Source organism: Notolepis coatsorum, assembly GCF_963971535.1.
Source record: "Notolepis coatsorum genome assembly, chromosome: 2".
Classification (NCBI taxonomy): Eukaryota; Metazoa; Chordata; class Actinopteri; order Aulopiformes; family Paralepididae; genus Notolepis; species Notolepis coatsorum.
This window is the reverse complement of record NC_140166.1, coordinates 127,999,264-128,014,032: the sequence shown is the minus strand read 5'-3', so window position 1 is coordinate 128,014,032 and position 14,769 is coordinate 127,999,264. Positions and strand designations below refer to the sequence as shown.

The 14,769-nt window shown below is 46.3% G+C and overlaps 1 protein-coding gene across 2 annotated transcripts in view; it reads right to left on the bottom strand.

Moving 5' to 3' along the window:
* lipeb (lipase, hormone-sensitive b) overlaps positions 1–14,769 on the bottom strand; it is a gene marked incomplete at its 3' end in the record, with an annotated part of 133,143 nt that overhangs the window by 17,408 nt on the left and 100,966 nt on the right. For both annotated transcript variants that reach the window (XM_084307333.1, XM_084307334.1), the window contains 2 exons: positions 2,159–2,303; positions 213–440 (listed from right to left, as the gene is read on the bottom strand). In XM_084307333.1, the coding sequence (XP_084163459.1) occupies positions 213–440; positions 2,159–2,303 (373 nt within the window). The remainder of the gene's footprint in view (positions 1–212; positions 441–2,158; positions 2,304–14,769) is intronic.

Below are 14,769 nucleotides of genomic sequence, written 5' to 3'. Positions count from 1 at the left end.
TTGAAAACCACAATCTATTTTCTGTATTATTATTATTATTATTATTATTATTATTATAAGAAAAACAAACATACCATGATATATACCGTTACCGTCCATATTTCTAAATATACAGTGATATAGATTTTAGGCCATATCGCCCGCCCCTACACAACCAATGTGAAGTGAATGGGGCCACTGTTCTAACTTCACACACACACACACACACCTACCTGCATAGGCTCCGAGACACCTGGTGAGCACGCTGAGCGGCAGGAGGGGGTCCATGAGTGTGAGCAGGCGGGAGGGCGAGGCGTAGGCGGTGAGCAGGATGGCCGGGTAGGCCGCCACGATGCCGTCTGGCATGCGCACGCCGTGAGCAGCGGCACGCATCGACGTGGACACGCTCAGGTTGCCGCCCGCGCTGTCGCCAGCCAGGCACACCCTCTCTCCGGTCCATCCTGGGGGGGGGGGGGGGAGAGAGAGAGAGAGAGAGAGAGAGAGAGAGAGAGAGAGAGAGCGAGAGGGAGAGGGGGAGGGGGAGAGAGAGAGAGAGAGAGAGAGGGAGAGGGAGAGGGAGAGGGAGAGGGAGAGGGAGAGGGAGAGGGAGAGGGAGAGGGAGAGGGAGAGAGGGAGAGGGAGAGGGAGAGGAGATGGGGGAGGTGATGATGAAGTTAGTTAGGGAGACACGGCCTTCTTCAGCCATTATGTACCGTCATCAACATGGAATAATGGTGGGTGAGTCACTCCAGTATCAACAAATCATCTCCTGGTGCTCTAAATTAAATTATGAGTCTGTGTCACAAGCACAGTCTGCCGGGGGACATAAAATATAATCGATGCATTAAAACCACTACTTTGATTCAAGTGTATTAATTATAACCGATTAAAACAGTCCTGTAATTTTTTTGTATAGGGCCGTTTTCACTTTTACGTATGGCTATTACTAGGAATGTCTGATCACTAAGTGTGTGACTCTTGACACCTAAACTGCACAGACTACAACGTATAACTTACCGTATAACGTATATCATGCCAGTTAGGGTACCTTATGTATACTGCACCCGTGTATACTGTATACTTTATTTACTCATAGTATATATTCAGATTCTAAGTGTTATTAACCATATTTATTGTAACATAATATAACTGACTGTATACAGACCCTCCTCTGCACCTCTGCATACTTGCTCATGTGCTTATATTCAGAGTTAAATATATTGTTTACACTGCTTATTTTTATCTGTACTATCATTTGATTGCCTATATTTATGTCTTCTACTATTACCATTAACTGTACCCCCCCAACCCCCCCCGATACTGCTATGACACCTGAATTTCCCCAAGGGGATCAATAAAGGAATATCTTATCTTCCCTACTTTAAAGTATATTCCCTACTTTAAAAAAAGGCCTAATAAGTGACCCGAATGTAAAATAAATGGATAGCCCAACCACTCAAATTAAAAACATGCTTTCATTCTAGTTGACTTGTAGTTCTTGTCAACAGAGCCAAACAGGCAGATCAATACACAGGTTTACACACTGGACTAATATCCTATTCTCCATCTACAAACCAAAGTCTTCAAGAACGTACGTCTATGTATGTATGGTCACGCACAAGTAAAGGAAATCCCGGATTGTGGCTTTAAACTAGGGATGCTCGATATTGGCTTTTTTACCGATACCGATATTCCGATATTGTCCAACTCTTAATTTCCGATACCGATATCAACCGATACTGATATATGCAGGGTTTCCCCCCCAAAAAACTGAATAATTTCAGGTAATTAATAATTTCACTGGATGCATTCAAAAGTCTTTCTAAATGTAAGCATTATCTGTGCAAAATATGATCATTAAAAAAGTAAAAATTAACATTACATATCTCTTGTTATTGAATTAAACCAACATGCATACTTTTGACAATAAATAAAATAAGAATTGGTTCCTACTTGCTTGCCTGGGTAAATAAAGGTTAAATAAATGTTTATTTATAAAAAAAAAAAAAAAAAAAAATGATTTTTTTACCGATATTTTCCGATATCACATTTTACTGCCGATATCGGCCGATAATATCGGACATCCCTACTTTAAACCCTGTTACCCGACTTCCTTCATCTCAATGAACAGAATCTATACAGTGGGGGGAACGCCCCTGTGTGAGGCAGCAGTAGGTACCCAGCAGGTGGGGGTTCTTGAGGGCCCAGCAGTAGGCGTAGAAGCACTCCTCCAGCGCCCGGGGGAAGGGGGCCTCAGGGGCCAGGGAGTAGTCCACAGAGAGGATGGGGCTGCCCAGGTCCTGGGACCAGCTCTTCAGGTAGGGCTGCAGGATGATGGAGGGGTGGGTGGAGAGGTAGGTAGAAGGGGGGGGGGGGAGAGAGAGAGAGAGAGAGAGAGAGAGAGAGAGAGAGAGAGAGAGAGAGAGAGAGAGAGAGAGAGAGAGAGAGAGAGAGAGAGAGAGAGAGAGAGAGAGAGAGAGAGCTTTCAATTGAAATGTTCTTAAAACGCCATTAATGTTTTCCAATACAAACCAGAATTAAAATGCCAATACCACAGAATAAGAGAGGGCGTGCTGGTTAAGCACACCATACCGAACCATGCCATGTGATAACAACGACCTGGGTTTGAATCTAGCCTGGGACCCATGTTGCATGTCATCTCCCCTCAACCATGTTCTCTCTCTCTCTCTCCCTCTCTCTCTATACTGTGCTGTCCATTAAAGTATAAATTGCCTCCATATTATATATATACTTATATATATATATATTGTATATGTACGTATGTGTGTATATTATATAGAACAGTAAGATCATTTGATTTAAAATTCTACAGCATATGTATCGTTACAAACCGAACAGCAGCACAGACCGCTGTATGACGGCGAGGAAAAGGACAAAACATATTGGACATTAATATTGTGTTCCTTTACACCAGGGGTCAGCAACCTGTTTGACATGGAGTGCCTGTTTGAAATATAGTTGTAACTAGTGTGCCCAACAATATTCCATGCATCGTAATTTTTTGTTCTCATAATCAGGTATTTTTAATGATAATTTATACATTATTACATCATTATTGTTATAGTTATTATTAACAATATTATTATGATGGCTGTATCAACCCTAAATCTGAGTTGGGGGGGGGGGGGGGGGGGGGGGGGGTGCAATGCAAACAAACAGCTTGAAATATTGAATCTGAGAGTGCTGGTCCGGCTTCCTGCTTTCTTAATTACTTAATTCTACGGGATTTCAGCACCCAGTGTCAGACTTTGTGAGCGCGGTCTAACTTGACTTTTTGATTCAAAGCTACCCAGGTAGCTTTCGAGACCTGCAGCTCCAAGCTTTTTATCGCACCCTGTTCCCACGAGGACGACAGCAGCTCACGCTGCTACAAAAAATGGAGAAAAGAGGCTATGCTTAAACTAAACTGGAAAGCGACAGAATATGTCGCTTGTTCCCCGTGCCGGAGATTTCGGCACCTCCCCTCAAAGGAAGAGAAGCATTGGCCCAGTCTCTTTCACGGCTAAGGCAGAGAGAGACCCGTACCCTTCTCCATGGAGAGACCATTTCACTCACATTTGCCCATTCATTTTTGGACACATCACACACCATCGGTGTGTGTACTGTACGTGGGCTGTCATAGCTCCACCTACAGGCCTAATGGAGAACACCAGGAGAACACCGGGATGTGAATGGAGGGTGAATGTGAGGTATATCGTGTAAATAAGTTTTGATTGATCGCAAGACTACACTGTAAAAAAAATTATAATAATAAGTTACCAGAACTTAAAAATATTGAGTTCAGTTACTGTGCATTAAGGTTTTCAGTTTTCAATCCATAATAAGTTAACAGAAAAATAAGTACACAACCACATTATTTCAACCTACTAAAACTATGTTTATTGTCATTGTTTTAAGATTGACTTGGTAATACTCACATTTTGAGTAAAAAAATGGCTTTTAACATATGCAATGTTCAATGAAATAGACAAATAAATAATAAAATGTGTTGATTAATCCCACTGGTCACAATGGTGACCGTACTAATGTTTTTGTTATAAGGCTCTGCAAATGTTACTGAATGATGTAGCAATGTATTTCCAGCTAAATTGAAATAATAAACAAATAAAGGGTCTCAATTAAATATGTGGTAGTAAAAAGAACCTGTGGGAGGATTTCAACAAGATAAATGAGACAACAGTGCAAAATATTTCACTATAATATTTCAAAGCAAAAAAAAAAAAAAAAGTTATAATAATTATTTTAAATTTTTTTAATGCTTATAATTTTTTTATTTTATTTTTTGCTTTGAAATATTATAGTGAAATATTTTGCACTGTTGTCGCATTTATCTTGTTGAAATCCTCCCACAGGTTTTTTTACTACCACATATTTAATTGAGACCCTTTATTTGTTTATTATTTCAATTTAGCTGGACATACATAATACGCGTGCCTAGGGTTGCCTACCCCTGCTTTACACCATCTGTCCTGTGTGCTTTCCGTCTACTCTAGACAAAGCAGAAAATGAGGTCTGCCTTCATAAACCGCCTCAAACCATTTCCCGGGGTATGGTAATAAGAAATGGCACACCGCCGTCCCGGTGCGCTGGTGAGGCAGAGGATCAGACAAAAAGCCGAAGAACACCGTGTTCAGATTTGTGGGGAAAAGTCGACAAGACGATTTCATTCTCTGCATAGTGACTTTAGTTTTTCTGCTTCCTTTTTTAGTTGAAGCGACTCAGTAAAAAAGGTCAGGTCATTTCAAGTTTCAAGTTTCTTTAATAGTTGTCATACAGAAGTACAGAATACTTTTGTACAAAATGCTTCTTACTGTTGCGCTCCAGAGACTGTGCATGACAAGATAAGTATGAAATAAAGACATAGTAAAAATTAGAAGAAAAAAAAGAGGTCACAGTGTTCAGTTTAGACATATGTACAATGTTCGTAGACGTAGTTACCATACAATATACAATACTGTGCAGTGTACTAATATACAATACTATATAGTGCAAGGCATAAATGGACGAGGTGCAGTTTAGGTACAATTCACAGTAGGTGTACGAGTTGTAGTGCAAATCCTTTATCAATAAATATAAAGTGTAAGTGTGTTTGTGTGATCTAAGTGTGGAGAGTGGGTGCTGCAGTGTGTTGTTTGTTTGAGTGAGTGTGTGTGTGCGTGTGGGTGTGTGTGCTGTGTGCATTTGATGGTTGTTGCATAGTGATTATTGTTCGTTTAGCGATTATTGTTCGTTTAGCAGCCTGATGGCCTGGGGATAGAAGCTCCTTCTGAGTCTTTCTGTGCTCGCCATAAGACTCCGGTATCGCTTGCCTGACGGCAGCAGTTCAAAGAGGCAGTTGTTCGGGTGGCTCGAGTCCTTAATAATTCTCTTAGCCTTCCCCTTGCACCGCTTGTTGTAAATGTTCTGGAGGGTGGGAAGCCCCCCTCTAATTGTGCGTTCGGCTGAACGTGTCACTCTTTGTAGTCTGCTACGGTCTTGTGCAGTGCTATTCCCAAACCAGGAGGTGATGTTGCCGGTCAGGATGCTCTCTATTGTACATGAGTAGAAGTTCCTAAGGATCTTCTGGCTGACTTGGAACTTCCTTAGGCGCCTGAGGAAGTAGAGGCGTTGTCGTGCCTTCTTCACAACACTGTCAATGTGTGTGGTCCATGACAAGTCCTCGGATATGTGGGCTCCGAGGTACTTGAAACTGTTCACTCTCTCAACTGGTGCCCCGTCGATGCTGAGGGGGCTGTAGTCCTTGACCCCCGACCTCCTGAAGTCCACAATCATCTCTTTTGTTTTGCTGACGTTCAGGGAGAGGCAGTTCTCCTGACACCACTGTGACAGGTTCTCTACCTCTTCCAGGTAGGCCCTTTCGTCGTTGGCAGAGATCAGGCCCACCACTACTGTGTCATCAGCAAATTTGATGATGGTGTTGTTGTTCCGCTGTGCTACGCAGTCATGTGTGTACAGGGAGTAGAGGAGGGGGCTCAGAACACAGCCCTGGGGGGCCCCTATGTTGAGCGTGATGGATGAGGAGGTGCAGTTGCCGGCTCTTACCACCTGGGGTCTGCCCGTCAGGAAGTCCAGGACCCACTGGCACAGGTCATAGTTCAAGCCCAGGTCCCTGAGCTTGGCTATGAGTTTGGAGGGGACTATGGTATTGAATGCTGAGCTGTAGTCGATGAACAGCATTCTCACATAGTTCCCCTTCCTCTTGTCCAGATGTGATGCTGCTGTGTGCAGCACATGGGCTATGGCGTCCTCCGTGGACCTGTTGGGGCGATATGCAAATTGCAGAGGGTCCAGGTTGATGGGGAGGGAGGAACAGATGTAGCCCTTCACTAGCTTCTCAAAGCACTTCATGGCTATGGAGGTGAGGGCTACAGGGCGGTAGTCGTTGAGGCAAGCGGGCGTAGATTTTTTGGGTACAGGGATGATGGTGGACTTCTTCAGACAGGTGGGGATGACGGCCTGTTCCAAGGACAGGTTGAAGATGTCAGTGAAAACCGGGGCCAGTTGGTCGGCACAGACTTTTAGGACGCGGCCGGGGATGCCGTCCGGTCCTGCTGCCTTCCTGATATCCACTTTTTTAAAGATCCGTCTCACCTCATGCTCTGTTACCCTGAACACTGAGTCTCCATCAGCAGACCCCCCCCCCCCCCATTGCCGTGGTTTGTAGGCTGGTGTTGTTATTCACAGCCTCAAACCTCGCATAGAAGGAGTTGAGATCATTTGCTAAGGAGATGTCACTGTTCAGTTTGAGGGGGGTTCCTTTGTAGTCTGTCATTGTTCTGAGGCCCTGCCACATGCCTCTAGAGTCAGCCTGTTCAAACTGAAGTTCAACTTTATCCCTGTAACGCCGTTTTGCCTCTATTACTGCTCTCCTGACGTTGTATCTTGCCATCTTGTGTTCTTCCATGTTGCCTGTCACCAGCCCGGTGTTGTATGCTGATGTGCGCACTTTCAGAGCCTCACGGACGGATTTGTCTACCCAGGGCTTTTGATTTGGGTAGATATTAATTTTGGTGGTGGGGATTATTACTTCTACCTGAGTACAGACATAGTCAATCACCGTTTCGGTGTATTCGTTAATATTGGCTGTGTTATCACGGAGTACACTCCATTCTGTGCTTCCCAGCACTGCTTGGAGTGACTCTACTGACGTCACGGTCCAACGCTTAACCTCTCGCGAGACCACCGGCGTTCGCTTGAGACACTGTTTGTACTTAGGCAAAAGAAAAATTGCGGCGTGATCGCTTTTACCGAATGGACTAAGAGCCTGTGACTTGTACCCATTCTTAAATTGCGAGTATACATGGTCTAATATGTTCTCGCCTCTGGTGGGACAGGTCACATGCTGATAGAAATTCGGCAGCACCTTTTTAAGACGCGCGCTGTTGAAATCCCCCAAGACCAAAATGGCCGCGTCAACGTTAGCTGCCTGGAGTTTGTTTACCTCGTCGTGAAGTTTTGAAAGTGCGACCTCAGTGTTCGCGTGTGGTGGAATGTACACTCCGATGAGGATGATGGACGTTAACTCTCTTGGGAGGAAGAAGGGTCGACATTTTATCGTGATAAACTCCAGGTCTGGGGAGCAGTGGTTAGACATTTCTTTTGTGTTGCCTAAATCGCACCACTCCGTGTTTATCATGAAGGCAATGCCGCCTCCTTTCTTCTTTAGTGACTCTAATGCCGTCCGGTCTTTCCGTAGAACGAAGAAGTGGTCTGCCGGTTCTATTGCATGATTCGGGACATCTGGACTCAGCCAAGTTTCTGTGAAACAGAGGACGTTACAATCCCGAATGTCCCTCTGGAATTGGATCCTTGCTCTGATGTCGTCCAATTTGTTTCCTATCGATTGCACATTGGCCAACAATATGCTGGGCAATGTGGTTCTGTGTCGTTTGGACCTCAGTCTGTTCCGGACCCCGGCTCTCTTTCCTCGTCTTCGCGGCGGCTTTTGTTGTTGTCCGTGGCCGGCATAACAAAGGATCTCGGTGGGCCATTTCTGCTGTTCAGCGATCCGATCCAGAGAGCAATCCAAACGGTAAGTTTTTCTTAATCCAATGTCAATGATTGACTGACGGTCATACACATATAATGCACCAACAGTTGGTGCAAATAAAACTCCTAATACTATAAAAATTAACAAAATAAAGCACAGTCTCGTCGGAGCGATCAGAAAGGCAGCCATCACAGCAGCGCCAGTTAAATAGGTCATGTACTTCCTATTCTTGCAACAATGCTCACCTACGGTGAGAACAGTCTCTACTACCAAGTACTTTCTCTCCGCGCCCTTGAAAAGTAAGAGAAGTAAAAAATAAATAAAAAACAGGCTGACAGGTATATCTAAATCCGGTCTGACGGTTGGTTCACTCTTCAAAAGCCTTCTTCCCTTTCGCTCCCTTCATTCCTCCTCTCCTCCCTTCATTGCCTTTTTGACTAGTGGTGACGGGGGCCGGTGGTGACAGCTACACCCCCCCCAAGGCCCTCCATACACAACACTGAGCGTGTGTGTGTGTGTGTGTGTGTGTGTGTGTGTGTGTGTGTGTGTGCGTGCGTGCGTGCGTGCATCACCTCAGCCGCCAGTGATTCAATGTGAAAAACCACCAGCTCCTAGAGTCTGCAGTGCTCTGTTAAACCACGTATAACACCAGCTCTGTTAAACCATGTATAACACCAGCTCTGTTAAACCACGTATAACACCAGCTCTGTTAAACCATGTATAACACCAGCTCTGTTAAACAATGTACAACACCAGCTCTGTTAAACCATGTACAACACCAGCTCTGTTAAACCATGTACAACACCAGCTCTGTTAAACCACGTATAACACCAGCTCTGTTAAACCATGTATAACACCAGCTCTGTTAAACCATGTATAACACCAGCTCTGTTAAACCATGTATAACACCAGCTCTGTTAAACCATGTATAACACCAGCTCTGTTAAACCATGTATAACACCAGCTCTGTTAAACCATGTACAACACCAGCTCTGTTAAACCACGTATAATACCAGCTCTGTTAAACCATGTACAACACCAGCTCTGTTAAACCATGTACAACACCAGCTCTGTTAAACCACGTATAACACCAGCTCTGTTAAACCACGTATAACACCAGCTCTGTTAAACCACGTATAACACCAGCTCTGTTAAACCACGTATAACACCAGCTCTGTTAAACCATGTACAACACCAGCTCTGTTAAACCATGTATAACACCAGCTCTGTTAAACCATGTACAACACCAGCTCTGTTAAACCATGTATAACACCAGCTCTGTTAAACCATGTATAACATCAGCTCTGTTAAACCACGTATAACACCAGCTCTGTTAAACCACGTATAACACCAGCTCTGTTAAACCATGTATAACACCAGCTCTGTTAAACCATGTATAACACCAGCTCTGTTAAACCATGTATAACACCAGCTCTGTTAAACCATGTATAACACCAGCTCTGTTAAACCATGTATAACACCAGCTCTGTTAAACCATGTATAACACCAGCTCTGTTAAACCATGTATAACACCAGCTCTGTTAAACCATGTATAACACCAGCTCTGTTAAACCATGTATAACACCAGCTCTGTTAAACCATGTATAACACCAGCTCTGTTAAACCATGTATAACACCAGCTCTGTTAAACCATGTACAACACCAGCTCTGTTAAACCATGTATAACACCAGCTCTGTTAAACCATGTATAACACCAGCTCTGTTAAACCATGTATAACACCAGCTCTGTTAAACCATGTATAACACCAGCTCTGTTAAACCACGTATAACACCAGCTCTGTTAAACCATGTATAATACCAGCTCTGTTAAACCACGTATAACACCAGCTCTGTTAAACCACGTATAACACCAGCTCTGTTAAACCATGTATAACACCAGCTCTGTTAAACCATGTATAACACCAGCTCTGTTAAACCACGTATAACACCAGCTCTGTTAAACCATGTATAACACCAGCTCTGTTAAACCATGTATAACACCAGCTCTGTTAAACCATGTATAACACCAGCTCTGTTAAACCATGTACGACACCAGCTCTGTTAAACCATGTATAACACCAGCTCTGTTAAACCATGTATAACACCAGCTCTGTTAAACCATGTACAACACCAGCTCTGTTAAACCATGTACAACACCAGCTCTGTTAAACCATGTATAACACCAGCTGTTAAACCATGTATAACACCAGCTCTGTTAAACCATGTATAACACCAGCTCTGTTAAACCATGTACGACACCAGCTCTGTTAAACCATGTATAACACCAGCTCTGTTAAACCATGTATAACACCAGCTCTGTTAAACCATGTACAACACCAGCTCTGTTAAACCATGTACAACACCAGCTCTGTTCTGTATCGTTAGGGCTCAGCTTGGCTTCGCCTTCTGCACTATCTCGCGTACGTGCACGCGTACTGAATAAACCACAAATGTACCTCTAATACCAGTATTAGTCTGACCACACCCCTCATCAGCTTACCTTCATAAGCAGGTGTGTGGTCACCTGCTCTCCTCCTTCTCGCTTTCACCACAAGGAAGAAGTGCCTCGGTAGATCCCCACACTTGACACCATGATGGAAGAAATTGGATTAGGAACAGCTTGGGAAACAAGGATACGTTGACATCATATCTTTATTTTCTCTCTCACTATTTTCGAGAAAATACGGCGATATTGTCTTCGTACTGGAGTGTCTAGAAGATGATGATCATTCTACAAACCCTCCACCGGTTTTCGTATTGGGAGCACGCCGCTGCATGCTTCTCAACTGCAGTTCCTTGCTGTGTTTGTTGGGGTGAAACCTGTCAGGCCACAGCTGAACTGTCGGACATGCCGCTGTTGTGAGGAGCGGTGCGTTCCAGGTTGGGTGAGTAGTGTTTGCTGGCGGGCTCCACTTGTCTGTTAGTGCTATGGGGGCTACTAGACGAAGTTTATGGAAACCGGCCCCAGGCTAGGGTCCTTTGTTTAGCCGTCTAGGCGACAGAAGGCCTTGGTCTGGCGACCATTATAGTTTTAACTAGTGGGCCGCGACCATTGACACTGGTGATCCCTGTGTGTTCTGGACGAGTGGATTCTCTCTGTCACCGTGTTAAGACCCCATCTTTCATATCCAAATGAGAGTATTCCTTCACGAGGGGATATGTGCATGTAATGTGCGATAGCGGCAGATTCATGTTCAAAGTCAGCTATACAGGCCAGTTGGTACTGTGCTGATTCCGCCGGACGTGTTATTGTCACCGTTGTGAAGCGGTGTTGACGTCTTGTTTTTCCTTTTTCTCTTAAAAAGTGAGGAGGGTTCAGAACGGCGGCCTGTCTGGGTGAGTGTTATGTCATTGTTTACATGTTCATAGCTTACGGTTAGCCGGTCGGTGGCCTGGCGCGGGGTGGCTTGGCTTCTCGCGCGCCGCCGGGAGCTCGCTCCTGATCGCGTGCGTCGTAGATCGGCGTCTCGCGAGCGGAAGCGATAGCACCCGAACGGCTGGAGCAGCCGTTAGCTTGATGCTATTCTGTTGAACGTGCTTTGATTTTTAACATGTTTTACACTTTTGACCACGACGTCATCCTTGACAGGGGATGTTCGTCAACCCTGCCCGAGCCTAGACGGGGATTGCGTCAACAAAGAGGACTGTAGCGACTGGTGGAGCGGCGACGCTGCCCGGATCGAACAACACGGGACGCTTGTGACTGCACTTCGCTGATCTGCGTTCCGGGCAGGTACGGGGTTGGCCAGACCCTCATAACACGTCTTCTGGTTTTACCTTGCTAAATGTATTGTGAATGACGGTGTTTTTTCCCAAAACGTGTGTTGTTGCAATGCATTTGAGATACGTTGCGGGTTGTGTGTGAGCTGTTTTTGTCACTGGCAGTAGCTTCTCCGTGCAGGTCGTGATGTATTGATCTGGTTGTTGTGTGAGAAACATCATGGTGTTTATGTGTACCGTGTACTCACTACTAAGGCAACTAACCTATGAAGCTATGCTTGGTGACGAGTGAGTAAAAGAATGTTCTTTCTCAGACTGTAATGACAATGGACAGTGAGTTCACACATTAACAGGTTTTCCTGTTTTAACTGGCCGTATTGAGGGTGAAATAGGAGGATTGTGTTTTTCCCCCCCCGGTTCCCTGGGGACTTTATCACCTCCTATCAGACATGTTGTGCATTAATTGTGTCTTTTTGTGTGGTAGGGATACGATGTAACTCTCAGCTTGATTGCTGAGGTTGTGCTAAATCTGCTGGAGAAACTTATTTCCTAAAGGGAAATTGGTTTGGTTGCTGTCGTGTGCTTAGCAAGGCCTGTGGTCGATACTAATCAAGAATGATGTATTCTCTCATTGTGATGATGATGGGTTGTGTGTGTCATGTGACCTACAACTGGGTTGTACTGGCCACAGAAGCACATGTGTATGTTGGACCGGGGTTCTTAGAGCCCTCTCTATTCTGTGTTTTTCCTTAGTAAAAATCAGATAGCAGGTTAGCTCGTGCGCTGTGTGGAGCTGTGAAACGCTTCATAGAGCTGACTATGACTGTGTCATATTCTCTTTTTGTCGTTACGTCGTATCATGGGTGTGGGGTCGTAAAGGGGTGAACTGGTAACCTTTCCTCTCCCCATTGTTCTGTCGGTCAGGGGTACACCCCCTGTCCTTCAAGGTTCCCGTCACGTGGCGGTTCGGCACGTTACGGGGGGGGGGGGGGGGGGGGGGGGAGGGAGTTCCTGGTCCCACGGCCTGGTATATTGGGCGTGTGCACCGCAGGAATTCCCCCGCCATAGAGTACGTCACCGTGCGCGTCTCTGTTGGTAGGACTTCCGTGTGCTGTTCAGGTCCATGTGATGGATCTGTTTTCAGGGGGGGTGGTCAGGGCTCCTCCTCACCAAGCGCCTACTCAGGCCTTCTGTGAGTTCGGACTCCTTCTTCCATGTGATCCATGTGAGGAAGCCTCCATCAGAGTACAGAGCCTTCCTCCTCAGATTGTCAAAGTGAGTGGACCCTCTAGAAGGGTCCTTTTCTATTGTATGTATATTCGATTCAATTCGTTTATTGAGTGTGTTTGGGTTCGGTGCCTCTTCCCCGGAGGCCCTAAAACCAGTTTTTTACATGGCTCAAGGTGCAATATATTCTTTTCAATCTGTACAGCTCGCGTGGGAAGTCTCTCTGGGGATCCCCGTCTCTTTCCTATGGGAGGGTGGTGGGATGTAAAAATGTGAACATTTTTTACCCCGGCTGTGTAGACTGGGATACATACTGTTGATGCTTCCTTCTTTCTATTCCAGAAGTGTTGGAGTTAGGGAGTGTCACACCCCTCTTGTCGTTCCCCTGGGCGCCTTGGGGATTCAATGGCAGGTCTAAATAGCCTGTTCATTGATGGGGGTGTGTCCCGACGCACGTATAGTGCTAGCTCGCTGTAAACAGGCGATTGACTGGCACGCCTTAGTTGCTTGTGGTTGAAACAGCGTTTTTATAAAGCAACTGAGATGGGGGTTTTTCCTCTTCCGGCGACCACATCCCATGACCTGGGTGGGTTGTCGACGGATCCTCGTTCATGTCTGGGGGATGATGACGGGATGGATCTGAACATATGTAGTGGGGTCTCACGCCCTTGGGGTGGGCCACCAGGCGCGGTTCGTCCCGACGTCTGGGTGGCGCCTTCTTTTCATGTTAAGATCAACACGCATATCTGCCCTTTTCCTGGGGCATGTCGGCGTGGTTAGGGCACGGGACTGGTTCTGGTCACGCTGGTCCAGATCAGTTGAACCCGTTGTCCGCCGGGGATGCAGATCTGCTGTTCTGGTACCCTGAGGGACTTGGGCTTTTTTCAGGGGGAAAAATGCCAGGTCGGTCTGGGTGTCACAGGGTTAAGCGCTATGGAGACCCTGGTTGGGTATGTTTTTACTCAGCACTGTCGTCATGGCTTACAGCCATGCCATTCTGTACGCGCTCGATCTCGTCGGATCTCGGCCGCTACACAGGTTGGTCCTGGTTAGTACTTGGTTGGGAGACCGCCGGGGAATACCAGGTACGGTGTGCTTAGGGGCTGGTTCTCCATTGTTTTTCGCTCCTCTCTCACGCATGGCGAAGAGGGGCCTGTGGGGGTGGTTTTTTGACCTCCTCTGGTGACCCTGTGCTTCCCGTACCGCCAGGCCCGGTCCGAAGTGATGTTTGCGACCCGTAGGCCTGGGTTAACCCTTTTTGGAAACTGAAACACTTGTACTGCGGTATAGCCGGTGTATACCCGCAGGTGTGTTTTGGAGTTTTTTCTTGAGGGGTTATAGGAACAACCACCGCATTGGGTAACACCGAGGTGGTTGGTTCCCTGGTGTGTTGGAGCAGTGTCAACTCCCGGGTTCACCGATTGAGGGTGCCCCTGCACGTTCATGACGTCTGCCAATCGTGTCAGCCTTCTCTGCCTCGACCCCTCTGGGTGGGGGTTGTTAAATGGAGGCTTGGTCATGCAACACCGCCAGCTTACGCTCCTTCCGCCGGGGCGGCTGTGTTCAGCTGTCCCCTCTGGCGCCTGTCTCGTCCGCAGTCTCCAGGCTAGGGTTAACAGCCTGTTGCCTGGTTTTTCCCCGGTGCGCTGCCTGCTTCCGTTGGTTAACCTTTTTTGTGTGCTTACGGCCATGCTGACTGCCTTTTCTGCAGGGTCAGTGTGCCAGGCGGTGTACTATTGGGGGGACGGGGCCCGCTCGGCTTACTGGCCTGGTTGGTTCCGCCTGGGAATACCAGGTGCAGTAACTGGGGGCCTTTGTCCGAATACGCTGGC